Source organism: Notothenia rossii (genome assembly GCF_949606895.1).
Source record: "Notothenia rossii genome assembly, chromosome: 9".
Lineage (NCBI taxonomy): Eukaryota > Metazoa > Chordata > Actinopteri > Perciformes > Nototheniidae > Notothenia > Notothenia rossii.
This window is the reverse complement of record NC_136907.1, coordinates 1,979,807-2,006,982: the sequence shown is the minus strand read 5'-3', so window position 1 is coordinate 2,006,982 and position 27,176 is coordinate 1,979,807. Positions and strand designations below refer to the sequence as shown.

At 38.8% G+C, this 27,176-nt stretch overlaps 5 protein-coding genes across 6 annotated transcripts in view; 3 read left to right on the top strand and 2 right to left on the bottom strand.

Moving 5' to 3' along the window:
* Nucleotides 1-27,176, top strand: part of LOC307019049 (uncharacterized protein) — a 189,984-nt gene that overhangs the window by 14,711 nt on the left and 148,097 nt on the right. The window lies entirely within an intron of this gene.
* On the bottom strand, nucleotides 1,711-2,283 carry LOC307019071 (histone H2B 1.2). Its single transcript, XM_079649691.1, has one exon. The coding sequence runs from the start codon at nucleotides 2,273-2,275 to the stop codon at nucleotides 1,898-1,900; it is 378 nt and encodes a 125-aa protein (XP_079505817.1). The 5' UTR covers nucleotides 2,276-2,283; the 3' UTR covers nucleotides 1,711-1,897.
* Nucleotides 4,135-4,446, bottom strand: LOC307019074 (histone H4; the record flags this gene model as incomplete). Its single annotated transcript, XM_079649693.1, has 1 exon — nucleotides 4,135-4,446. The coding sequence occupies one exon, from the start codon at nucleotides 4,444-4,446 to the stop codon at nucleotides 4,135-4,137; it is 312 nt and encodes a 103-aa protein (XP_079505819.1).
* Nucleotides 10,282-11,399, top strand: LOC307019072 (insulin-like). The gene is made up of 3 exons (XM_079649692.1): nucleotides 10,282-10,327; nucleotides 10,632-10,825; nucleotides 11,212-11,399. The coding sequence occupies exons 2-3, from the start codon at nucleotides 10,642-10,644 to the stop codon at nucleotides 11,358-11,360; spliced, it is 333 nt and encodes a 110-aa protein (XP_079505818.1). The 5' UTR covers nucleotides 10,282-10,327; nucleotides 10,632-10,641; the 3' UTR covers nucleotides 11,361-11,399.
* Nucleotides 12,219-25,598, top strand: nipal4 (NIPA like domain containing 4). Of its 2 annotated transcripts, XM_079649675.1 has the most exons (10): nucleotides 12,301-12,469; nucleotides 15,321-15,425; nucleotides 15,688-15,828; nucleotides 18,329-18,385; nucleotides 19,581-19,671; nucleotides 20,026-20,186; nucleotides 21,304-21,471; nucleotides 21,765-21,844; nucleotides 23,203-23,415; nucleotides 24,293-25,598. In XM_079649675.1, exons 1-10 carry the CDS (start codon nucleotides 12,430-12,432, stop codon nucleotides 24,503-24,505), a joined length of 1,269 nt encoding a protein of 422 aa, XP_079505801.1. In that variant the 5' UTR covers nucleotides 12,301-12,429; the 3' UTR covers nucleotides 24,506-25,598. The 2 variants fall into 2 exon arrangements, with proteins under 2 accessions (XP_079505802.1, XP_079505801.1); XM_079649676.1 differs by lacking the exons at nucleotides 18,329-18,385; nucleotides 19,581-19,671 and having other exon boundaries at nucleotides 12,219-12,469.

Below are 27,176 nucleotides of genomic sequence, written 5' to 3'. Positions count from 1 at the left end.
TAACTCCCATCACTAAAGTGGAGTCTGACAGGCAGTATTTAAATATTCACTGCGGACCTAAGAGAAGACGGACAGTGGGAAGGCTGCGAGGCGGGGCCAACGCTGCAGCCTCCACATCATCTTCCAACACATTTTGTTTCTTTTAAAGTGGACCTATCATGCTATATTTGAATAATATAGTGTAGGTCCATACCTATATAAGGCATATGTATACTTTTCATTTTTCAAAATACCAAACAGATCATGCATTTTAGCCATTCCTAATTTCGCTCAATTGAACACTGTCTTTGCATGGGCTGATTCTGTGAGAGCAGCACCATCTACAGGCCTGGCATATGTACTACAGCGTCTCCAGAGCTTTCCAACGGCAATGTCCGTGGCTGTCTCCTCCTGATTGGTAGAGTTGGCCCAATAGCCGTAGCGCCACTTCTGTGACGTCATAGAAGTGTTCAAATCTGGACCAGTCTGTATCAGATCCGTTGCAGCCCCTTTTTAAGAGATTTGGGTACGGAGGAAATTAGAGAGGGTTGTGTTTTTTGACACTGTGAGTTCCCTGGAACACCGGGGACACATATTCATGTATAAAAGACGTACAAAAGTGCATTTTCCATGATAGGTCACCTTTAAATATTGTTTATCTAATTTGCGCAGGCTTTATACTAAAGGTTTGATGATTAAAGGTTCCTTAATATGTAATAAGACCCCCGAAAAACATTTACAATTAAAAAAAGACAAGAAGACAGAAAATATATAATGTGTAAATACTGTATAGCCCATACAGTTAATGCTTTTGACATGTCAACAGTTGTACACGCTATACACAGACCCTGAGTTAAGTTGTGCTGCCATGGCAACAATGATTACATTAATAATCAAGAAATGTACCACATATTTAATGATACATTTAATATGCTAAGTAACAGACAAAGAAGCATAACACTGCTTCCATTCAATTATTAATACTCTGTATAGTTGAGCTCTTAAAAAATAGAATTACGTTGGTCAATTAATATAATTTCGTTTCAGAAATGGAAACATTCTTGTTTTGTTGATTGTGATTTTTGACCCATTGTATTTTATTGACAGCATAAATAATAGATATACGGTATATTTATTCTGCAGCTCAGAAAGTCAGATCCGACGAAACTGTATACAAAGATATGATTTGTCTCATATAAGAGTTCATTACTTAACTAGGGCGATCTGAATCTAACTAGACATGAATGTTGAGTTAAATACACAAGAGACAATACAGATGAAGAGGTGACCTGTGTGCAATGAAGCGTCTCATGAGATCTGTAGAAATACACCTGTTGTAGAAGCATGGAGCAAGTAGGAGCCAAGGTCCCTCCAGTGATATCTACCCGCATGACAACGGTATCAAGTATTGTAAAGAAATGGTCAAATGCACCTGCATGTTATTAAAACTCTGAGCTGACATTTTTCTTTGATTGCTTCCAGCAAAAACACTTAATGGGTATCCACTGAAACTAAGTCTGCTCAAAGTGCTTTAGTGCTGACTAAGTAAGAATTTAGAGATCCTTATTTCACAGAGGAAAACAAGTCTGTATTAATTAGTGATACAGAAATGTGAGAAGACATTATCTCAGGATGTGATATATTTAAACCCTGTTTTATATTTATATATATTTATATATACTTATATTATAGTATTGATACAGTGTTTTAACCAAGCCATTGTGGGGCGAGCTGAAACGAGGCTCAGTAAACTCAACACGTGACAAACATATGCATTTCATATTTAAGGGATTTAATAATAGGATCCTTGGATTATGCATCAAGTTGTAAACTTATTCAAAACCGAGGAATACATCTGTAGAAGTAGTGGGTGGCTCTTAAAAGAGCCGTTGTGTTGTTGGTCTATCAGCAGCAGGGTTTACTTGGAGCTGGTGTACTTGGTCACGGCCTTGGTGCCCTCAGACACGGCGTGCTTGGCCAGCTCTCCGGGGAGCAGCAGGCGGACGGCGGTCTGGATCTCCCTGGAGGTGATGGTGGAGCGCTTGTTGTAGTGAGCCAGACGGGAGGCCTCTCCGGCGATGCGCTCAAAGATGTCGCTCACGAAGCAGTTCATGATGCCCATGGCCTTGGAGGAGATGCCGGTGTCGGGGTGCACCTGCTTCATCACTTTGTACACGTAGATGGCGTAGCTCTCTTTCCTGGACTTCCTCCTCTTCTTGCCGGTCTTGCTGGGGGTCTTGGTGACGGCTTTCTTGGAGCCCTTCTTGGGCGCTTTCACGCTGGCTGCTTCAGGCATGATGTCTCTTTTTGGGGTTTAACCGAAAGGATACCTCGCTGCTGTTCCGGACTTCTCTTTATATTCGCTTGATGCAAATCAGACTGTGCTGTTGCTCGCACATGATTGGCTGTCGTTTGTGATCAACACTGAGCATTCGTAGGAATGTTGTACTTCTTTCTTCTCTACATTTGAAGCTACAATAACTTTCCTTATAAAGGTTAATATATTCAATATATAATAATGTTGGAAAACTATATAACGTTTTTGGTATTAAGAATCACTAATCCTGAAACTTTGCAATCTATATTCACATCATTGCATAGACTTAAACAATGAATATTAAAAGACCAATTTAAAACGGGTGGTCCAAAATAAAACTATAAAATAAACAACATATATAAAAACCCACAAAGTAAATAATTAAAACAATATACCACATAAATGCATACAATTAAAAGACAATTTTACTGTTTCTAAACTTCTAAGTGTATTTTAATTAACAAGCGACCTCTAATGTGTAATTTGAACGTGGTGGCACTTCACTCTTTAGCAGCGGTAATATTCAATATTTCCCAAAACGAAACATTGAGCTAATTCATGCAAAAATCATTTACAGCTTAAACAAATGTAGCAGTATAACCAGTAGGGAAGAAAAGAAGTGTGAAGTGATGGCATTTTACTTTAAGAAACGTCATGTAAAAAGCAAACAGATTATTGCAGACTCTTTTCCTTTGACTGGTTCATTAAAGACACATCATTAAGACACACAGACTTTAATCCCACAAACTTCCTATTAAAACATTTTAATTTTTTTTATTGCACCGCTTCAATGATTTTGTACTTTTCAGAAAAGACTATTAACTACATTATTATATTCGATCTGTTTAAATAAATAACGCGGTGAATCAGACTACATACCAACGATGTAAACTACAGGGTTTTAGAATAATTAGTGACGTGTGCATGAATCCCAAATAACTGCCAACATAGAGACGTTTTAATATAAGTCATGTAGTCGATAATGATTTAGGTATCACGATCAGTAACATTGGCAATATATTTATCTACATCAATACATACACAAATGTGTTGCGGCAGAGGCTCAGTCTGTAGGGGATTGGACTGTGAGCCGTAGGGTTGCCGGTTCAAGTCCCCGAACAGACCTGAATATGGAGTGTGGACTGCTACTTGGAGAGGTCCCAGTTCACCTCCTGCCCTGCCGTGGTGCCCTTGAGCAAGGCACCGGACACCCCCCCCACCCATTGCTCCCCAGGCGCTGTACAATATCTGCCCACTGCTCCTGGTACCAGGATGAAAGCCGAGAACACATGTCACTGTGTGCTGTGTGTTCTGCCTGTGAGACCATTAAAGAGGGGTTCATCCCTTCTATAATAATGCAGTAGACAAACACACTAGTAAAGTACCAGGACATGTATATAGAAATGTGTAGTATTGGGACGCTACTACTATAAACAGAACCATGGTTTTCTTTTTATTATATCAACAACAATAATGACTTATAGTAACGGAAGGTTCTCGAGTGTGTGGCTGTTTAATTCTAAGCCCTGGTGAAGGACTTGATGTTCGTGTGAACAGAGGTCAGGATTTAACCATTTATTTTGAGCCACCTGAACTTTTTATGGATGCAAGATGTTAGCGTTTAGTAGTTTTGTTGAAATGTAAACTATATATATAGGTCAGTGTAATACAACGGGACTTGGATAATATTTGTGACTAAACAAATCACTATTTGATAAAATGTGTATGTGTCCCCTTCTAGAAACAGTAAACTGGTAATATTAGAACAGGAAAGCAGCTTTTAGTTGACTCAGTGGGTGGCTCTTAAAAGAGCCTTTGGTTGGTGGGGTGCCAGCTGCTTATCCCCCGAAGCCGTACAGGGTGCGGCCCTGCCTCTTCAGAGCGTACACCACATCCATGGCGGTCACCGTCTTCCGCTTGGCGTGCTCGGTGTAGGTGACGGCATCACGGATCACGTTCTCCAGGAACACCTTCAGCACACCGCGGGTCTCCTCGTAGATCAGACCGGAGATACGCTTCACTCCGCCGCGGCGAGCCAGACGGCGGATGGCGGGCTTGGTGATCCCCTGGATGTTATCACGGAGCACTTTGCGGTGGCGCTTAGCACCTCCTTTGCCGAGTCCCTTTCCTCCTTTTCCTCGTCCACTCATTTTTGGTTAAGTCTACAAGAAACGAATGAAGTTGAACTAAACGAGCGACAGCATTTGTATCTTATCTGCGGACGTGATAGAGCACATAGAGTGTGGTCGGGGCCAAAACTCAGTATCACTTCCCTTACATCATTATTATAATACCTTTTTAACTGCTTTTCTTTCTTTTATGCTTATTATTATTTAAAAAAGATTATATTATTACATATTAAAGATGTATCTCAATATAATAATTGGTATAATAATGGTAGGACGAGTAAATGACAACATTTATTACTTAATTATATTTAAATAAACAAACATTTTTAGTATTTATGAGAAAACGTAAAGATTGTGAAGAAAGGCAAATTAAAATCTTTTATATTCTTTATGATTTTCATTGGTAAATGTGGTATTTCTGAATGTCATCAAATTCAGATACATTAGGTGACTGTATTTCACTTTTTTGTTTGGCCACCACCAATTAACAAAGAGACAATATTAAATATAGCGAAGGTTAAAACTATTGTAAAAGATTATAAACACACAACTTGGCAAGAACACTGGGAACTCAGTGACACAGGTCCACACCTTTCCAGCATTCATAAACACGTGGCAGATGGAGCAGGAGCCCAAGGGGGGAGGAGGTCGTCACACGTTTAAGAATAGGACACCCAGGACTAAACAAACGCTATACTGCAATTAACCGGAAACTGTCGAACATGTCTTAATAGACGGAGAAAAATACGATGCGCTGACCTCCTGACCCCACGCTCTGTCGGACTAACGTCATTCAGACCATGGACTCGTTTCTCTGAAGCACCAGAGCAGGGAGGGCGGGCATGGACTAAGAGACCATCTACAGCTGCAGGGAAAGGATCTCCAACTATTTTAACGGACAGATAAAATAAATGTTTTTAATGAAGAATTTCTTCAACCCTCCTGTTGTCTTCGGGTCAAATCTGACCGATTTACGACTTTCATCAATCATAACTTTTTTGTTTTACATTCAATTGCATTAAGGCTTTATGATATCCTTCACAGTAGACATTTGAACATATGCAATTGCTGATCACCACTTTCATTGAATTTTGGATGATTTAGTCAACTTTGTAACACCCATGGTGTTCCCGGTCACACACACACACACACACACACACACACACACACACACACACACACACACACACACACACACACACACACACACACACACACACACACACACACACACACACACACACACACACACACACACACACACTCTAGATGTGTTCCCCCCCCCTCTTATGTGGCCATCCCCCCACCTGGATCACACCTGGCACACACACTACATGTTCAGTGTCTGTTCTTTGTATATTTACTGCAGTGTTTCATGTATACCAGTAGTCTGATACAATATGTACAGTTTGAAAGGATGTTAAATGAAATGTGGTGATGATTGATGGTTTTTGTGTTAATGTAATAGCCGTTAAAACAGGTCATCAGGGGAAACTAAGACAACAGGAGGGTTAAAGCCTGATTCCTACGGTGACCGACCGGCTCAAACGCGCTGCAGCGGCCCCAAAGATTTGATTATGAGGAGAAATGCTCTGCAGCTTGAGAAACGATGTTAAAAACAAATGTTCCAAAACACATGAGAGAAACTTCTTTAGGAACTTGAGGAAACGCTCTTTTGCAGATTAAAAATCATAATCATTATCATTGATTATATAAATCTTTGATGTTTCCACTCAAACTTTAGCGATATTTTTTAGCAGTCATACACTTTATGCATGTCATCATTTATTCACAAAATATTTTATACATAAATCAACTTTCACACCTCGGTAGAAGAAAAACTTACACTTTTATTGTGTTTTTTTTTAGGATTTGTTAAATTGTTCTGCATTTCCTCACAATTTAGTTTCCCTTTCCACTTTATCTTTTGTCGATTCGACTCAAACGTTTCCACTTTTTTCTTCGTCATTTTCATTCACTTTTTTAGAAGACACATGCTTCATGTATTTTATCATTTATTGACTAAAACTTGTATCAATTCATCAATGGAAAGTATATAAGTAGATTAACTCATGTTCCTTTTTCTGCTACTGTGTACTTTTAATCCTTCACAGATCTGGATGAATGATGTGAAATCTAATCAAGAGTTAAATCAGACTTTAGTTCCACCTAAATCCACCAGCTACCCTGCAGTATACAAAGTCATTCAAACTAGCTGCACCTTTACCAGCTTTGAGAACACTTTAATGATCAATCATTATAAAACATATCATATCTATTATTCTGAAATGGACCAATCTGCACAATGACTACTTTTACTGTCTTTCACTATATTTTGATGAGAATACTTTTCTACTTTCACTTGAGGAACATTTTGAATGCAGGACTTTTACTGAAACAGAGTATTCCTACACTCTGGTACTTCTACTTTTACTCAAGTACATGATCTGAGTACTTCTACTTTTACTCAAGTACAAGATCTGAGTACTTCTACTTTTACTCAAGTACAAGATCTGAGTACTTCTACTTTTACTCAAGTTCAAGATCTGAGTACTTCTACTTTTACTCAAGCACAAGATCTGAGTACTTGTACTTTTACTCAAGTACATGATCTGAGTACTTCTACTTTTACAACAAGATCTGAGTACTTCTACTTTTACTCAAGCACAAGATCTGAGTACTTCTACTTTTACTCAAGTACATGATCTGAGTACTTCTACTTTTACAACAAGATCTGAGTACTTCTACTTTTACTCAAACACAAGATCTGAGTACTTCTACTTTTACTCAAATACAAGATCTGAGTACTTCTACTTTTACAACAAGATCTGAGTACTTCTACTTTTACTCAAACACAAGATCTGAGTACTTCTACTTTTACTCAAATACAAGATCTGAGTACTTCTACTTTTTCTCAATTACAATATCTGAGTACTTCTACTTTTACAAGTACAAGATCTGAGTACTTCTACTTCTACTCAAGTACAAGAACTGAGTACTTCTACTTTTACTCAAGTACAATATCTGAGTACTTCTACTTTTACAAGTACAAGATCCGAGTACTTCTACTTTTACTCAAGTACAAGAACTGAGTACTTCTACCTTTACTCAAGTATAAGATCTGAGTACTTCTACTACCTCTGATATTTACAGACAGTGAACATATACATGCATATACAACTTTTCGTTCCTTTTTTAAAATTGTATTAAAATATTATTATATATTAGGATTTGTTAACATGTTCTGTGTACAATTCTATAAGTTAGAGTACAATATCGTGGAGGGTTATTGAGTTTTAGAAGAAGTGTAGATTCACTAAGTTAGTCAAATAAACTCCTGAATCTGCAAATGGATGTTTTCCTTCCACCAATCTGAAGGAAGACGTGTAATGGAAGATAAATATTCACCGGACCATGAATACTTTCTTTTAGCTGCAGAGTATTTCCCTTGTTTCTCGGTGATGATGGACTATAACGACGTGAACGCAGAGTGCTTGTGTGTTCGTCACTTAGAGAACACCCAATTAACCGTGACGAGCGTCAACAACTCAAACTGTTCATGACGGAAGAGTCTCTTTCTCAGAAATCAGCGTCTCCTCTCAAATCTCCCAGAAACCAAATCTTCATCCTCAGAGACAAGAGACAGATCATTTTAACTTGTATTTCCTCCTCGCGTTGAATCAAGAAAAAACTTTGAGGAATATTCAAACCTCAATGTTAGGTTTAAAGATGTCAGAACATGAGGTGATATCTGTCAAGTTGAACAATATGAATAGTATATTTTCACTTTTCCATTTATAAGAATAAATCAAATCTCTCATGCAGACAAGATTTCTAAATGTCTTGTAAAATATAATATAACGTTATTATATTATAATATATCTGTACTAATAGACCTGAAGACCCCCCACACATAGACTGGAATACCCCTGATGTGTGCAATAACACTGTCAGTAAATATCAGAAGTACTCAGATCTTGTACTTCAGTAAAAGTAGAAGTACTCAGATCTTGTACTTGAGTAAAAGTAGAAGTACTCAGATCTTGTACTTGAGTAAAAGTAGAAGTACTCAGATCTTGTACTTGAGTAAAAGTAGAAGTACTCAGATCTTGTTCTTGAGTAAAAGTAGAAGTACTCAGATCTTGTTCTTGAGTAAAAGTAGAAGTACTCAGACCTTGTACTTGAGTAAAAGTAGAAGTACTCAGATCTTGTACTTGAGTAAAAGTAGAAGTACTCAGATCTTGTACTTGAGTAAAAGTAGAAGTACTCAGACCTTGTTCTTGAGTAAAAGTAGAAGTACTCAGATCTTGTTCTTGAGTAAAAGTAGAAGTACTCAGACCTTGTACTTGAGTAAAAGTAGAAGTACTCAGATCTTATACTTCAGTAAAAGTAGAAGTACTCAGATCTTGTACTTGAGTAAAAGTAGAAGTACTCAGATCTTGTACTTGAGTAAAAGTAGAAGTACTCAGATCTTGTACTTGAGTAAAAGTAGAAGTACTCAGATCTTGTACTTGAGTAAAAGTAGAAGTACTCAGACCTTGTTCTTGAGTAAAAGTAGAAGTACTCAGATCTTGTTCTTGAGTAAAAGTAGAAGTACTCAGACCTTGTACTTGAGTAAAAGTAGAAGTACTCAGATCTTGTACTAGAGTAAAAGTAGAACTACTCAGATCTTGTTCTTGAGTAAAAGTAGAAGTACTCAGACCTTGTTCTTGAGTAAAAGTAGAAGTACCAGAGTGTAGGAATGCTCTGTTACAGTAAAAGTCCTGTATTCAAAATGTTCCTCAAGTAAAAGTTGAAAAGTATTATCAAAATATACTTAAACTACCAAAAGTAAAAGTAGTCATTGTGCAGATTTGTCCATTTCAGAATAATATATAATATTTTTTGACAAGTATCTCAACATTTTATTTAAGTACAGTACTTGAGTAATGTGTACTTAGTTACTTCCCACCTCTGGTAAATATAAAAAATGTGTGCATACCCTCCTGCAATTTCACGATTGTTACATGCTGTACATATCTGCTATTTCTGTTTTGTTTTTTTACTTGTTGTGTTATAAATAACGTGTGCATATTTAGCCATTTAAAAAAAATGGCACCTCACTTATCTTCACTATTTGCTGCTGTTATCATGTGTTTCCCCGCTGCGGGACAAATAAAGGATTTGTGACTCTGATATATCTTAACATAACTCATGTTGTCATTTATGCAAAGTATTTTACAAACTTAAATATTACTTAGATCTGAAAAGCTCCTCAACTTTTCATTCAAATATACTCTAAATAACATTATTAACAGTAAATTGTTATAGTTCTATTGTTTTGATATTGTAGGATATATAGTTTTATAATGGTTGCATTAACAGCTAATATAAGATAAATCAAATACGAAAAAAAGTAAAAGAAATCCAGTAAAACTATAGATATTGTTCCAACGTTTTGGAAATAGTTGACAGACCTTCTGCTAAAGTAAATGAAGTCTAAATAAATAAATACATGTCGTACTAGACGGATACAGAGTTATATACACGTTTTAAAAATGAAACATTAAATCTGTAAACCGCGGTTGAGAGTCGCTGAGCTCAGCAGCAGATTGGTGTTCAGTATCCGTCAATAAGAGGCGATCACATCACACAGATCATTAACTGTGTGTGTTTTACTGAGTGCTGCACACACACACACACACACACACACACACACACACACACACACACACACACACACACACACACACACACACACACACACACACACACACACACACACACACACACACACACACACACACACACACACACAGGTTGGAGGTGTATATAAGGAGGGGAGGCCTTCTTCTCTGCCTCACATCCAACAGCTCACCTCCTCCTCCTCTTCTTCATCACAGCATCTCCTCCTCCTCTACAGGTGAGACACATCTCTTTATTTCTTTATATTTCTTTTAATTATATTTTTGATAACATCTTTTTACTTTAAATATTTTGCCCGTTTTCCAATATGTGTTCTTATTTATTCATTTGAATGCATACCAATTTAAATATAGTACTCAATAATAAAATGTTATGCGCTGCTCAGGTCTGATCAAATGAAATGTGTATGTATTAACAATGTGTGTGTGTGTGTGTGTGTGTGTGTGTGTGTGTGTGTGTGTGTGTGTGTGTGTGTGTGTGTGTGTGTGTGTGTGTGTGTGTGTGTGTGTGTGTGTGTGCAGCTCCTTCACCATGACGGCTCTGTGGCTCCAGTCCGTGTCCCTGCTGGTTCTGGTGCTGGTCTCTCTGCCGGGCTCCCGGGCCGCTCCGGGCCCTCAGCACCTGTGTGGGTCTCACCTGGTGGACGCCCTGTACCTGGTCTGTGGGGAACGAGGCTTCTTCTACAACCCCAAGAGAGACGTGAACCCCCTGATGGGTGAGACCCCTAAAAACATCCTGTATCACTACAAATACAAAGTGCACTGTAATGAGTCACAGTGAGGATTGAAGTTGTTGATTTAAGTTACTCATTTCTTTCAAAAAAGTGCCTTCTATTGAATAAAAGGTATTATTTGATTGGATTATAATGTGTAAGCAGTTGTTTTGAGTCTATTGTGTAGTCATGTAGTCCATTTTTAGTGGTGTTGTGTATCTTAAGTACTCTTACATCTTTTCCGTGTGTCTCTGTAGACATGTTTACTCTTTTTAAATCTGATTTTTGGGACGATTTAAGCTTTATGAAAAAATCAAACCAGGATCAAAGTTGCACAGTGACAGGAACACAAAGGTTAAATCCCCGACCCCTCGTCTGTTTCCCGCCAGGTTTCCTCCCCCCGAAGGCGGCTGGAGAAAACGAGGTGGCAGAGTTTGGCTTCAAGGACCAGATGGAGCTGATGGTGAAGCGCGGCATCGTGGAGCAGTGCTGCCACCAGCCCTGCAACATCTTCGACCTGCAGAACTACTGCAACTGAACCACTCTGTGTAGCCTAGCTTAGCATCTCAGCTAACACTCTGAAAACTAACCACCCCCCACCCCCACCCCCCGAAAAGGATGAAATTATTTTTCCTAGAAAATAAAGTTTTGTGAATTAAGAAAACTCTGGGTTTGCGTGATTTTATTACTGCCTTCATTTTCATTGTATTGTTATAATATACATTTTTTTGTTAAATTTTAATTGAATTAAAATTAAAATTATTATATAATTTACCTTTTTTTTTTTTTACTGTTTGCTATCAATATTTTATTATAATTTGTATTTAACTTACTTTATATAGACCCTTTTATTATTATTAGAAGAAGGCTATTGATATTATATAATTACTTTATTTATAAAGTTTCATAGCAAAAAATCTAAGCAAGGGATATTTTAAAATGGTAAAAAATACTGATGTGATTATATGAATGAAACCTAATTATTTAAATATGTATCTATGCATTAATGTCTTCAGCACGCTAATGTTGCAGGTGGTAGGATAATACATAAAAAGCAAAACAAAATAAAATGTAATTAATTAATGAGCGCTAAAAGTAAATACGTTTAATACCTAATAAAAAAACAACAAGCTAGATTAGTTTTAAATGCAATATAAAAACAAAAAGTACTTTCAATAATACATTATATATTATTAGTTTATTATGGTTTGTATTATAAATCAGACGAGTTAACGTTACAAAAGGGGTTACATAAATAGTACAAAAATACAATATTTACCTCTTGGATGTAGTGGAATAAAAGTCCAAAAAAAAATCCAGTTTAATATTTGTAAATTACATTTTTTAATATAATGTTTCCCACCTGTAGGGGGGCATTTGATTGTTGAAACTTGCTGCTCCCGGCGGGGCGGTGCAGGGCGGGGTCAGGTGTCGCTTTGTTTACTAATCCTCCTCTCTGCAGAATCACTTTTCACCGGGACTAGAGATTCTTTGAGTCCGGTGGAGAGCAGCCTCAGCCGGCCTCATGCACAGGAGCTGCTCGGTGCTCTTCACGGTTCTTTCCCCCGGAGTTTCTACGGAGAGTTTGCCCGGAAAGAAGCAACGCGATGCGGGATGTTCACCTGGACAACGAGACCTGCAGGAACGGTGAAACTCACTTCTCTTCTTGATCCGTTAATAGAGTTTCAGCCTCTTTATCTCACTAAGGGAACTGTTTGCGACCGTGTTTAAAGCTACATTTTCCCAGTTTAACATGTATTGTATTACTATTTAGGGTTATTAAATGCAGTGGCGTTATGTAAAGAAATACATTTACTCAAGTGCTGTAGGCTACATAAGTATAATTTAGAGGTATATTATATAGCCTACTTTATACTGTACTTCTACTCCTACTTTTCTGTTGGTAGCCTTCTATAAGTATATTTTGAGGCCAATACCTTTGTAGTTTTATTTGAGTAACATTTTTGAATATAGGACTTTTACTGTAACAGTCTTTTTTTGTTGACTAAGTCTGTGCACACACTGAAAACATTTTTCAAAAATTGTTCAAATACCCCGAGGCTGGCAATTAATTGGTTATATGTAATAGGGAGAAGAGAAGACTCTTTAAAGTAGAGACACTATACTGATATACACGTGAACATCAGCAGGAGAGGACTCTTTAAAGTAGAGACACTACATACTGATATACACCTGAACATCATCAGGAGAGGACTCTTTAAAGTAGAGACACTACATACTGATATACACGTGAACATCAGCAGGAGAGGACTCTTTAAAGTAGAGACACTACATACTGATATACACCTGAACATCAGCAGGAGAGGACTCTTTAAAGTAGAGACACTACATACTGATATACACCTGAACATCATCAGGAGAGGACTCTTTAAAGTAGATACACTACATACTTATATACACCTGAACATCAGCAGGAGAGGACTCTTTAAAGTAGATACACTACATACTGATATACACCTGAACATCATCAGGAGAGGACTCTTTAAAGTAGATACACTACATACTTATATACACCTGAACATCAGCAGGAGAGGACTCTTTAAAGTAGATACACTACATACTGATATACACCTGAACATCAGCAGGAGAGGACTCTTTAAAGTAGAGACACTACATACTGATATACACCTGAACATCAGCAAGAGAGGACTCTTTAAAGTAGAGACACTACATACTGATACACACCTGAACATCAGCAGGAGAGGACTCTTTAAAGTAGAGACACTACATACTGATATACACCTGAAAATCAGCAGGAGAGGACTCTTTAAAGTAGAGACACTAGATACTGATATACACCTGAACATCAGCAGGAGAGGACTCTTTAAAGTAGAGACACTACATACTGATATACACCTGAACATCAGCAGGAGAGGACTCTTTAAAGTAGAGACACTACATACTGATATACACCTGAACATCAGCAGGAGAGGACTCTTTAAAGTAGAGAAACTACATACTGATATACACCTGAACATCAGCAGGAGAGGACTCTTTAAAGTAGAGACACTACATACTGATATACACCTGAACATCAGCAGGAGAGGACTCTTTAAAGTAGAGACACTACATACTGATATACACCTGAACATCAGCAGGAGAGGACTCTTTAAAGTAGAGACACTACATACTGATATACACCTGAACATCAGCATGAGAGGACTCTTTAAAGTAGAGACACTACATACTGATATACACCTGAACATCAGCAGGAGAGGACTCTTTAAAGTAGAGACACTACATACTATATACACCTGAACATCAGCAGGAGAGGACTCTTTAAAGTAGAGACACTACATACTGATATACACCTGAACATCAGCAGGAGAGGACTCTTTAAAGTAGAGACACTACATACTATATACACCTGAACATCAGCAGGAGAGGACTCTTTAAAGTAGAGACACTACATACTGATATACACCTGAACATCAGCAGGAGAGGACTCTTTAAAGTAGAGACACTACATACTATATACACCTGAACATCAGCAGGAGAGGACTCTTTAAAGTAGAGACACTACATACTGATATACACCTGAACATCAGCAGGAGAGGACTCTTTAAAGTAGAGACACTCCATACTGATATACACCTGAACATCAGCAAAATAATAATAGAAGTTCAATAAATGTATTAGAGCGGTTTTCCGAGTGCTCAAAGCGCTTAAATTACATTTGACACATACCAGACATGTAACAGTGAATACTATCGACAATACCCACAGGAGCAAATTAAAGCCCCTTTAATCGTATTCCCTCGATATCAAAGTATTTATCAGACGTGAAACATTTCCCTCCGTCAGTGAGCACAGGGCCTCCGTGTTTGCAGAGTAAATATTGATTTTCTCCTCTTTTGTTATGCCAGCTCTCCTCATCAGGTTACTCTGAGTCTGTGGTCGAACCAGTATTACTCAACTCTGCACACACACACACACACACACACACACACACACACACACACACACACACACACACACACACACACACACACACACACACACACACACACACACACACACACACACACACACACACACACACACACACACACACACACACACACACACACACACACACATACATTCATGGGTCCACAGGGAGCAGAAACGCACTCGGCAAACACTCACAGGAACATTTGAACACCTGTGTCTCCATGCTTTAATGTTCAAGAACTCTTTATGTTTCTCATTCGGCCTGTGCTGCAGCCCCTCTTTTCACCCTCTGTCTGAAACCAGAGCGCATAATATGGCCCCTTTAACTTTATTTAGTCCTGTGTGCAAGGGCTACTAGTTTGTTAGGGCTTTATGTGCATTCAACTGAATGTGAGAAGGACATCAACATCCAATATATTGTATTGTTTCTTCTATGGCTTCCTATATGTATTTTTTTGTTGTATCTTGTGTTAGGAACTGTTTTAAGAGTCTTCTTAGGTGTAAACAGGATGTCAAAATTAAATTAAAAGCTTCTGCTCTGCAGGGTCGGGGGTGCGACTGTGGTGCGGCCCTCATTCTGTGTTGTGTTCAATCTCTGGAGATCAAACAACGCTACACACACACCTGGAGAACAGCACACTTACTGCAGGTAACACACACACACACACACCTCCTGCATACCTGTGTTCAGGATGGGAGGGGTCTCTGTTTAGGGTTAAAACTCTTCTCACTGCTTGTGTGTAAACATCCGTATTGTTCCAGGATCTCATTTAAAATCAGTTTATTAAAGAGGCAGGGTGTTTTATAAAATCTAGTTACTGAATAGATTAAAGATTACAATGAGTATTATTATAATTATATGTATTCTTTGTATCCACAGGTGTGATAAAGTGATTGTATTCTGTCTGCAGATGTGTATTCAGACAGCAGCTCTTACAGGCCGTGGCTCGGTCTCTCTTTGGCACTGCTGTCGGCCGTCCTGATTGGTGGAAGCGTCATCCTGAAGAAGAAAGCTCTCCTCCGATTGGCCGACAGCGGAAACACCCGAGCAGGTGAGCAGAGGGAGGTCTCAAGTACAACATCTGAGTACTTCTACTTTTACTCAAGTACAAGATCTGAGTACTTCTACTTTTACTCAAGTACAAGACCTGAGTACTTCTACTTTTACTCAATTACATGATCTGAGTACTTCTACTTTTACCCAAGTACAAGATCTGAGTACTTCTACTTTTACTCAAGTACAACATCTGAGTACTTCTACTTTTACTCAAGTACAAGATCTGAGTACTTCTACTTTTACTCAAGTACAAGATCTGAGTACTTCTACTTTTACTCAAGTACAAGACCTGAGTACTTCTACTTTTACTCAAGTACATGATCTGAGTACTTCTACTTTTACTCAAGTACAAGATCTGAGTACTTCTACTTTTACCCAAGTACAAGATCTGAGTACTTCTACTTTTACTCAAGTACAACATCTGAGTACTTCTACTTTTACTCAAGTACAAGATCTGAGTACTTCTACTTTTACTCAAGTACAACATCTGAGTACTTCTTCTTTTACTCAAGTACAAGATCTGAGTACTTCTACTTTTACTCAAGTACAAGATCTGAGTACTTCTACTTTGACTCAAGTACGTGCAGTAGTATACACAGAGTATTCAGCGTGCCGTCCCTTAAAGAGATCTGAAGATGTTGTTAATGAGATGGTAAAGTACATGTTAGTTACTAGATCTTAAAAAATAAATAAAGTAGGCTTTGATTTTCTGCCTCTATTGATCTGACCTGTTAAGCCCCCAAAATCACAACATCTGCAAGAAACAGCGTCTGAGGGCTACTTAACATTTAAAAACCTATTAATGTGTCATACCCACTTAACGGGAAGAAACTCAGCTATCAGACAATATTAACAATCTTTAGCAAAACGAAACATAAGGGTTATATCAAAGGCTCTGAATTAGCCTTGAGCGAAAAAATGCTAACACACTTAGCACAGAACTCACGTTAAAATACCCTTATTGCTTATCGTATCTGCACAAACAGGATATCGATTAGCAAGCTGAGATTCCACAGATTCGCAGGTATTAGCATCATTACTGACACCACGACACTGACATCACACCACGTAGCATTAGGTAGCCAACACGGCAATATGTCTTACCTTTGTTGTTTTATGATCAAAAGTTGTCTTGAATGGCATCAAAACAATAAAAACGCTGCTGAAGGTTAATCCAATGTGTCGCTTTGAAATGATCTCTGATAATCCACCAGCAATAAACCTACTTTTCAGTTTTCAGATTTCAGAGCGCTTTGGGCAAACTGAGTGCGCATAGCTCTCATTTCTCAATGGTAACGTGTGTGTGTGTGTGTGTGTATGTGGAAATCCCCCTTCGATTCTATTGGCTCTAAAGGCCCAGATACACCGGCCCAAAATCGGCAGTAAATGGGAGTCGGGCCGAACATGAGCGTGGGCACGCCCTATTCGGAGTGGTGTGCGCGGCACCGTTGGGTCTTTTCTGACGACCTGACGCCTTTTCTTGCCGATTCAACGTGTTGGATCGGCGTCGAGAACACCACCGGAAGTCGGACAAAGGGATAACACTGATTGGCTGTTCAGCTAGCATGAGAAGCGTTAACGGAAGTGAGGGAGGTAAACAAATGATTTAACACAAGCGTGAGTCCAAGAGCTGCTAGCTCCAGTACCTCCCGTTCGTCCTGCTCCTGTTCGTTCATGTTTTCAACGGACGAGAGTGAACATGGAAAGAAAAACGCTATTTGTTGTTTGTTTATATCACGGAGTCTGTTCTTCTTCTCTGTCTTCCGGTTGTTCCGGTTGTTGCCTCTTTTGAATGATGAATACACACTACCGCCGCCTGCTGGTAAGGAGAGTTATTGCCACTCACGCGTGCGCAGTTCATACGTGCTCGGCTTGGATTTGCGGTGTGTTCAAGTGCGCAAAGTCGACAAATACGCAGGAGAGTCCGGCGACGCAACAGTCGGTGTCGGCGTCGGCGACTTCTCAGATGACTGGCCGGTGTATCTGGGCCTTAACGGTTAAAAAGAGATGTCAATCATCAAAATCGACCAATGGGTTCCAGAGAAACGGCAAATACACCCATTTCCACCCAGATGACCCCAGAAGTAGTTTTTTGTGCTAAATCTCTCTAAAAAGGTCAAATTTCACTTGTTTCGTATCAATCTTGATACAGGGTGTTTATTATATATTATAGTTTGGATTCCTAAAGCTTTTAGTCTACTATCCCATCATTCAAGGGTGGTTTTCACTTTAAGTCCTTTTTTTGACGGACACTATAATTTACATTTTTTTACTATGTTCAATCTGAATTTACTTTAAAATAAAAAAAATGTTATATTGATTCTGACTGTTCTACATCCAACTCACAGGTTTATCATTACTTTGAGAAAAAAGATTATTAATTTACCGCTTTTTAGAAGTGAAGTTATAGTCATTTGTTCTGGGAATGTCGTTTTCGAGCCTGAGGCCTGAAAAACAGGCTCGGGGCTTAACAGGTTAAATTCCTTTGTACTCAGGGGACGGAGGACACGGCTACCTGAAGGACTGGCTGTGGTGGGGAGGCCTGCTCACCAGTAAGACGTTTATTTGATTTGCATTTTGAATGTTTTTTTATGTGAGCTATTTCTGAGTGAGTTGTATTTGCTATGTTACAAAGAGTCCAATAATAAGATGGATTTATTAATGAAAAAAGTGGAGAACCCTGTAGCAAAGCAAACCTGAACATGTGATCAAATCCTAATTACTGGTTCAAATTATTTACAGATTATTTATCAAGTATTTACATAATTGAGATTTTTTAAAGACAGCATTATGATCAGTTATATTATAATATCATGATATCCAGGGTTTTGTCTGCAGCGGGTAACAGTAGCGCTCTCAAACCAAAAGACAGATTTTCCCTGTAAACAAAAAACAGATTTTCCCTGTAAAACATTAAAGTGATATATACCCAAAACGGTATAATGACTCCAGAGATCTGAGTATCAAACAGAGCGTCAGACGGCAGAGACAGCTTTGTTTTTACGGAGCTCCGACGTCACGTTGTTGTTTACGTCAGGAGACATCTTGTTTACTGGCTTCATGTTCTCGAGATAATTAATATATGTTATAAACAAGATCAGAGACACAGCACTCATACTATATCTTTCTAGATCAATGGTTCTCAACTGGTCAGGCCTCGGGACCCACTTTTTACTTGGTCAATAAATCGCGACCCAACATTTTGAAGCACTCAAATCTATTCAACAAAAAAACGTGCTGTAATATATACGCTTTTCAGCATACAATATTAATAAAAGTGAAGTACATATATCCCTTATATCCCTTCACAGAACTAACGCATGCTTTTAAAAAAGGTTTAATGAGTTGATGGAATCAAAGCTGCACTATATAAAAAGGCACACATGCTGAAAAACCAACCCCAGCAGGGGGGTCTGGGGGGATTCTCCCCCAGGAGATTTTTAGAAATACTAACAAACTATGCATTCTGGTACACTCTGAGAACGCCTGCATGCACGGCGTTAGAAAATCGGGCCTTCGAAATAACTTTTTTTTCTTCACTCACACATCCGACCCACTCGAAACGGGTCAAGTGGTCGCGACCCACCAGTTGAGAACCACTGTTCTAGAGAAACCCTGAAGTTATGACATTGTTGTTTGCTAAAAGCCGTTCTTTGAGCGCTTCCTCGGCTGTAAATCAACCTTCTTTAAGCTTAACTAAATAAATGAAAGGTACATTAATGGTTCTGTGTATTTGCGTTTCTGCAGTGGGAGTTGGAGAGGTGTGTAACTTCGCCGCCTACATGTTCGCTCCGGCCACGCTGGTGACGCCGCTCGGAGCCCTGAGTGTCCTCATCAGGTAGCCGTAGCTCTCAAAATATATTTACATCTCAGTTAAAGTATTTTAGCTTCTAGAAATGATGTGCCATTATATTTCCCACTTTTAGAAATTGAAAAATGAAAGAAGATGGAATAAAAAAGACGTATACAAACAGTAAAAAGGTGAAATATAAAAAACTGGAATACAAGCATGTATACAACCATAAGAATGTATAGAAGAAATGTGCAATAAAAAGATGGAATAGAATACAAAATAATTGTACAAAGGTAAGAAGTTCATATATTGGACTAGAGATTTCTTTCCCCATGTCTGTATGATGAATAAATATTTATTTGCATATAGCGTATTCATAGCGTATTTGCTGTGTTTCAGTGCAGTTCTGGCGCCCTACCTGTTGGGGGAGCAGCTGAACCTGGTGGGGAAACTGGGCTGTTTGTTGTGTGTTTTGGGAAGCATCCTGTTGGTGATCCACGCCCCACAAGAACAGGAAGTGACATCACTACAGGACATGACCGACAAGCTGCTGGACCCCGGTGAGTTTTAGATGAGCTTATAAACTAAAGTCCAGAGGATCCAATGTTGAGAAACCAAAGATCCAAGTTTGAGACACCTGTCGTGGCTTCCTTCCTCTGCTCTAATGCAGAATGTTGCTATTGTGAGGCGTTTACTCCGAATAAAATAAACTTTTCACACATTCAACAAAGAAAAGAGGCCTTTAGTCAACGCAAAATAATAAACAACTTGGGTGGTCTTTCTTTCTTTCTTTGGCGTCTTTGGGTCTGATTGCTCATCTCAGTCTCTTTAGATCAGGGGGGTCAAACTCAATTTCATCGCGGGCCACATCAACATTATGGTTGCACTCAACGGGCCGGTTGTAACTTTAAGACTATATAAAAATACATGTATAAATATTTAATATTAAATAATGTATTATATTACATTATTGTCTCTGCATTGGATTATTATCGGATAGGGTAATAACTTCATAATTAACTACGTCTGAAAGAAGAAGTCTAGGGCAAATAATTGCAAGTATCTTCAGTGAGAATGTCACAAAATGATTTAAAAAGCCAAATTATGGAAAAAAAGTAACATTTAAAAAAAAAAATCTAATTCTAAGAAAAAAAGTCTAATTTGAGATGCATTGTGGGAGATGTAGTTTATGGGCAACGTGCTTCTGTAAATCATCATGTAACCGTATAATAAACATATTATATTCTTTGCAAGCTCTTGTGGGGCCACAGAAAATGAAGTCACGGGCCGGATTTGGCCCCCGAGCCTTTAGTTTGACACCCCTGCTTTAGAGCCTTGGAGTTATAGTCATTTATACTATCTTGACTACATACGTCAATTAAGTTGCCCCTTTTTTAAAACAAAACACTGGCTCTAACAAAACCAATTCAATGTTGAATTAAGTAAGCTAACTTACTTAGATTACAGACTTTAAAGTGGTATCATTCTGAACATGTGACTCCAACATGTTGAATCTTAAAAGGGCTTTTATGTATTGTTAAGTTACAATAAGTCAAAACAAGAAACACGTTCAAATGTAAACAAAATCTGGCAAACAGAGAGTCGCCGGCTGTTATATCCATAAAAGATTCACATATTTATTGTATTTAATAACACGTCCTGATTTCTCCTCGGCAGGTTTCCTGGTGTACTTGTCGGCGGTGCTGCTGCTGTGTTCGGTGCTCGTTTTCTATTTCTCTCCTCGGGTCGGTCGCTCCAACATCCTCGTGTACATCAGCGTCTGCTCGCTGCTCGGGGCGTTCACCGTCGCCTCCGTGAAGGGCCTCGCCATCGCCATCAACACCGGTGAAATAACAGAATACAGAAACACCATCTCTCCGTTTCTGCTGCATCAATTTGAACTAAGGCTTTATCATCATATGCTCAAAGCTACAGAGTAGAACTGACCGGAGCTCCTCCAACAATGCAACATATATTATAAAATACAAAATAAAAAGTAATGCAAAAAGTCGATATAGATGTAAATAGAATATGAGATATTCAAGAACAGAATATGACATTAAATATTGTAAAATAAGACGAAGTTAAATGCTTTGATTTTAAAACATGCGTCATCCTCTCCCTTCTCCTCTCTCTAGTGGTTGGTGATGTTTCCGTGCTGAAGAACCCTCTCACGTGGATCCTGCTTGTGACGCTCATCGTCTCGATCGTAACACAGGTGAGCTCCAAAGTTCATTTGTGCCTTTTCTGTATTTTAACAATGTGTGTTAGAGCCATTTTCCTCTCATCATCATGGTTTGAATGTTTGGCTTTAGAGTAAACTCTTAACTATTTATTTTGGTGAGTCACTCTACGGTTTAAAACAGGAGTTCCAAACCTTTTTTCCAAAGAGCCCCCCCAAATGACTCGGAAGTTGCGCCCCCCACCCCCCCACACACACACACACATGGGGGGGCGCAACAGCAGTAATTAAAGTTTCAAAGTCTCAAAATGCTACAACCACTGCCACAAACTGGATGAATGTGAAGTATTTAGTTAAAGGAGGATGAAAGCGTAACTAAGGAGCTCTATTGGAGTGACTGATGGTTATTGGACTCAGGATTCATTCATTTGGATTCCCGCTGTATGAAGAAATTAAAGGACGGCGCAAGTGGAACCAATTCACAAAGGGATTAAACTGTTTAAAACACATGCTCAAAGTAAGCCGGATTTTTCCGATGTGTTTATGTGGATTCAAAAGTCGTAAATAATCTACAAAATGGAGGAGACCGATCTGATCGGAGCAACTGGGACAAATAATCCAACTGAAACCGGCATGGACAATGACTATGTTTTAAAAATGCGCTTATCCAGAAAAGCCTGGTTTGGACACTTTACGGGCAGAAGAAACATTTCTATTAAAGAAAGAATTATACATTTCTGTCTTTTTATGCCTTTAATACTAACTTGAATTTTTATTAAAAGTAATTAATCAATTATTTGTTATGCTTTATTGTAATGTAGAGACAAGGCTTTTAGTGACAATCATGTATTGCTTTACAATTATATGTAAAAAAGAAATGTAAAAAAAAAAGTCTAAATATGATATTTTGCCTCAAATCATCTGAGGCCTGGCGCCCCCCCTGCGCCCCCCAGGTTGGGAACCACTGGTTTAAAAGAAGTTAATTTAAGGCTCACTTATTTGCTGTCGGGTACAACGTGCATGTCTTTATTTCTATATATGGCATGACAATGGTTCACAGCTGAGTGTGTGACTAGACGGGAAGCGGTAGAGTCTTTTGGCCGTGTTCCTTTTGTTCTATTTTGATACGGAGAACTTTTAGTTACTTTGAAGCGAGGACGTTTATCCTCATGTTTGTATGCCGCCATGATCATAGAATAAATCTGATGTGATTCAACGATCTCCACAAAATTAGTTTGAAAGCAAAGAGAGGCGCGTCATAACCCACAACCCCGATAGAGGAAAGAGATTATTAAATGTAGACACGGATTAAAACTACTTAATACTTTTACTTAACTAAAGGATCTAAATACTTCTTCCACCTCTGGCTATGCTCCGGATGTTTCTTCCCGCAGGTGAACTACCTGAACAAGTCTCTGGACACCTTCAACACGCTGATGGTGTATCCCATCTACTACGTCCTCTTCACCTCCGTGGTGCTGTCCACCTCCATCATCCTCTTCCAGGAGTGGAGGAGCATGAAGCCCGTAGACGTGGTGACAACGCTGGGATCCTTCCTGGTGATCGTGGTGGGCGTCGCCATGCTCCACTTCTTCAAAGAGCTGCAGGTGTGTGTCCACACCCAACATTAGCCTCCTTTAGCTTAGTGGTGGTAACGTGAAGTCATGTGACCGTGCTGCAGAGTCCTGCATCGGGTCGGGTACCCGCGGGTCCTCAGACCTTTCCCCCGCGGGGCCGCGCATATAATCATAACCTCTGCAGCGCATCAATCTGCTGCTGAGCGCGCCACATTCGAAATGGCTGAGGGGAAGCTCTCTAGCGGAGAATACAGCATTTTCAATAACACTTCCTCAAGAGCGAAATCCAACGTCTGGGATATATTCCTTTATAGCCCAACATTAGCCACCTTTAGCTTAGCGGTGGTGACGTGAAGTCATGTGACCGTGCTGTAGTTCCTTTATAGCCCAACATTAGCCACCTTTAGCTTAGCGGTGGTGACGTGAAGTCATGTGACCGTGCTGTAGTTCCTTTATAGCCCAACATTAGCCTCCTTTAGCTTAGCGGTGGTGACGTGAAGTCATGTGACCGTGCTGTAGTTCCTTTACAGCCCAACATTAGCCACCTTTAGCTTAGCGGTGGTGACGTGAAGTCATGTGACCGTACTGTAGTTCCTTTATAGCCCAACATTAGCCACCTTTAGCTTAGCGGTGGTGACGTGAAGTCATGTGACCGTGCTGTAGTTCCTTTATAGCCCAACATTAGCCTCCTTTAGCTTAGCGGTGGTGACGTGAAGTCATGTGACCGTGCTGTAGTTCCTTTATAGCCCAACATTAGCCGTCTTTAGCTTAATGTTGATGTTAATGGCTATAAAAAATATATATATTTAAACATTTTTTTTATCTTGAATTGAACACAACTAATGCATTACTATTAGAAGAAAACAAATGTGTTTTGTTAATTTATGTCCTTTCAATCGCCTTCCAGTGCACCATGAAGCAGCTGACCAATCAGCTTTCGGCTCCGGTGGAGAGGGCGGGGCTTGCAGAGGAGGTTTCAGCCAATGCAGCAGCAGCAGCAGCAGCAGCAGCAGTAAGCAGGAATAAGAAGGAGGATAAATACGGACTGATGGACAACATGGTGATCGAGAGTCTTCCTCCCATGAGAGAGGAAGGACCAAGAGTCTTCATCATCAGCTGAAACTAAAGAAGAAGAGACAGGTTTCGGTTTCCTGTCTGGATTTTATATTTCTCTTCAGACTGATTTTAAATCTATGTGCGCTTTTTATTTTAAATGTTAGTCATACAGTTCACCATGCATTTCCACTATGGAACAAATCACATGTGCCTCGGTGTCCTGAAGCAGAGAGAAGCTACTTCACACTGAGTCACTTCATGCGTCGAACGATGGGATGTTTAAACACATATAATGTAAACACATTCAAATCATATTGAAGACCGATTTAAATGTGACTCTGGAGGAGGTTTGAGAAACGTTGTGGTATAAATCTATTACTAAGGGGGCCAACCGGGTTTCAAGAGACTTGAATAAATGAAAAACTAAACTGCCGCAAAGGCACATACAACTCTGATCTGATAATCTGGAGCTATTTTAGTTTTTAGTTTTAACAGCAGCTGCTTTGTAAGATGTCACATGACACCTCTTTGTACGGGGATTATTGTAAATGACTAACAACCTGCAGGTGGTTTTAGGACACACACACACACACACACACACACACACACACACACACACACACACACACACACACACACACACACACACACACACACACACACACACACACACACACACACACACACACACACACACACACCTGCTTCAGTGTAACCTGAGAACACAGACTTATAGTGAATGTTGAAGACACTACACCTTAAAAACTGTTTTACTTGTAAATATAATACCTCCTTTTATAACTTGTTTTTTTATTTCTAAAAACACAAACCAAATTAGATTCTTAGTATGCAGATAGATGAAGTTCTTGGCAACTATTGTTAAAGTAAATATAGTTAGGAATATTGTTCGTTCATCCTAAAAAATGTTTAGAGCTAAATAAAAATAAATGTGACTTTGTGTTTTCACACATTTTGGATTGAAATTTGATATTTGTTGGTCAGCACAACACGACTGAACACGTCACAAATTTAAATGTAAATTATTTCTATAAAAACTGGTGGTGTCTTTGTATTTCTAAATATTTTCAATGTTTTTTTATTTTAATGCATCTTTATATATTTAATGCATATTGTTTCAATAAAGAAATTAATGTTCATTTAGTCTTTTTTTCACTGTTTATTAATTTGGCCATTTTTTTAGAACACTCTTTGCTTTTAATCAGTGTTGATACTTAAACATTGTTGTACAACTTTGAGGTGTAATTTAAATATTTGCAACATTTGTATTCTAATTCTTTCTCGGAGGAAAATTACTTTTAATTACTTTTTTTCCCTACCTGTAGCTTTAAACACTTAACAAATGTAGTTTATAAGATCTGATGTGTTAAATATTAAATATATTAATTATTGTCAGCAGTTATTATTATATATAATTATAAATGGACATATAATTAACTGGAAACGTCCTTATTAAATTAATTATAATGTCATAGATTTTTTTGGGGTATGTTTCTCAATTTAAAAGTTTAATTTTTGAAGTACTTTTACAAATAAATGTTACAGCAGTCTAACGATTTAAACCTTCATCTTCCTTTAAACCATAATTTATTATATACTTGTTAAACAGGTTGTTTCAGCTCTTCTGAAGTGTTTCTAAATGTCCACTTGGTGTCGCTGTGATACAGAACATGAACTATAGAAGTGTTACTGTTACAGGAGCTGAATATGGATGTAGTGTCTCTACTTTAAAGAGTCCTCTCCTGCTGATGTTCAGGTGTATATCAATATGTAGTGTCTCTACTTTAAAGAGTCCCCTCCTGCTGATGTTCAGGTGTATATCAATATGTAGTGTCTCTACTTTAAAGAGTCCTCTCCTGCTGATGTTCAGGTGTATATCAGTATGTAGTGTCTCTACTTTAAAGAGTCCTCTCCTGCTTATGTTCAGGTGTATATCTGTACGTAGTGTCTCTACTTTAAAGAGTCCTCTCCTGCTGATGTTCAGGTGTATATCAGTATGTAGTGTCTCTACTTTAAAGAGTCCTCTCCTGCTTATGTTCAGGTGTATATCTGTACGTAGTGTCTCTACTTTAAAGAGTCCTCTCCTGCTGATGTTCAGGTGTATATCTGTACGTAGTGTCTCTACTTTAAAGAGTCCTCTCCTGCTGATGTTCAGGTGTATATCAGTATGTAGTGTCTCTACTTTAAAGAGTCCTCTCCTGCTGATGTTCAGGTGTATATCAGTATGTAGTGTCTCTACTTTAAAGAGTCCTCTCCTGCTGATGTTCAGGTGTGTATCAGTATGTCGTGTCTCTACTTTAAAGAGTCCTCTCCTGCTGATGTTCAGGTGTATATCAGTATGTAGTGTCTCTACTTTAAAGAGTCCTCTCCTGCTGATGTTCAGGTGTATATCTGTACGTAGTGTCTCTACTTTAAAGAGTCCTCTCCTGCTGATGTTCAGGTGTATATCAGTATGTAGTGTCTCTACTTTAAAGAGTCCTCTCCTGCTGATGTTCAGGTGTATATCAGTATGTAGTGTCTCTACTTTAAAGAGTCCTCTCCTGCTGATGTTCAGGTGTATCAGTATGTAGTGTCTCTACTTTAAAGAGTCCTCTCCTGCTGATGTTCAGGTGTATATCAGTATGTAGTGTCTCTACTTTAAAGAGTCCTCTCCTGCTGATGTTCAGGTGTATATCAGTATGTAGTGTCTCTACTTTAAAGAGTCCTCTCCTGCTGAT

What these genes read in the sequence shown, in the direction of transcription:
- LOC307019071 (XM_079649691.1), bottom strand. Translation starts at nt 2,275, where the DNA reads ATGCCTGAAGCAGCCAGCGTGAAAGCGCCCAAGAAGGGCTCCAAGAAA.
- LOC307019072 (XM_079649692.1), top strand. Translation starts at nt 10,642, where the DNA reads ATGACGGCTCTGTGGCTCCAGTCCGTGTCCCTGCTGGTTCTGGTGCTG. An exon ending in AGACGTGAACCCCCTGATGG is followed by an intron (nt 10,826 to 11,211) that starts GTGAGACCCCTA and finishes GTTTCCCGCCAG; the next exon opens with GTTTCCTCCCCCCGAAGGCG.
- nipal4 (XM_079649675.1), top strand. Translation starts at nt 12,430, where the DNA reads ATGCGGGATGTTCACCTGGACAACGAGACCTGCAGGAACG. An exon ending in GAACAGCACACTTACTGCAG is followed by an intron (nt 15,426 to 15,687) that starts GTAACACACACA and finishes TTCTGTCTGCAG; the next exon opens with ATGTGTATTCAGACAGCAGC. An exon ending in CAGCGGAAACACCCGAGCAG is followed by an intron (nt 15,829 to 18,328) that starts GTGAGCAGAGGG and finishes CTTTGTACTCAG; the next exon opens with GGGACGGAGGACACGGCTAC.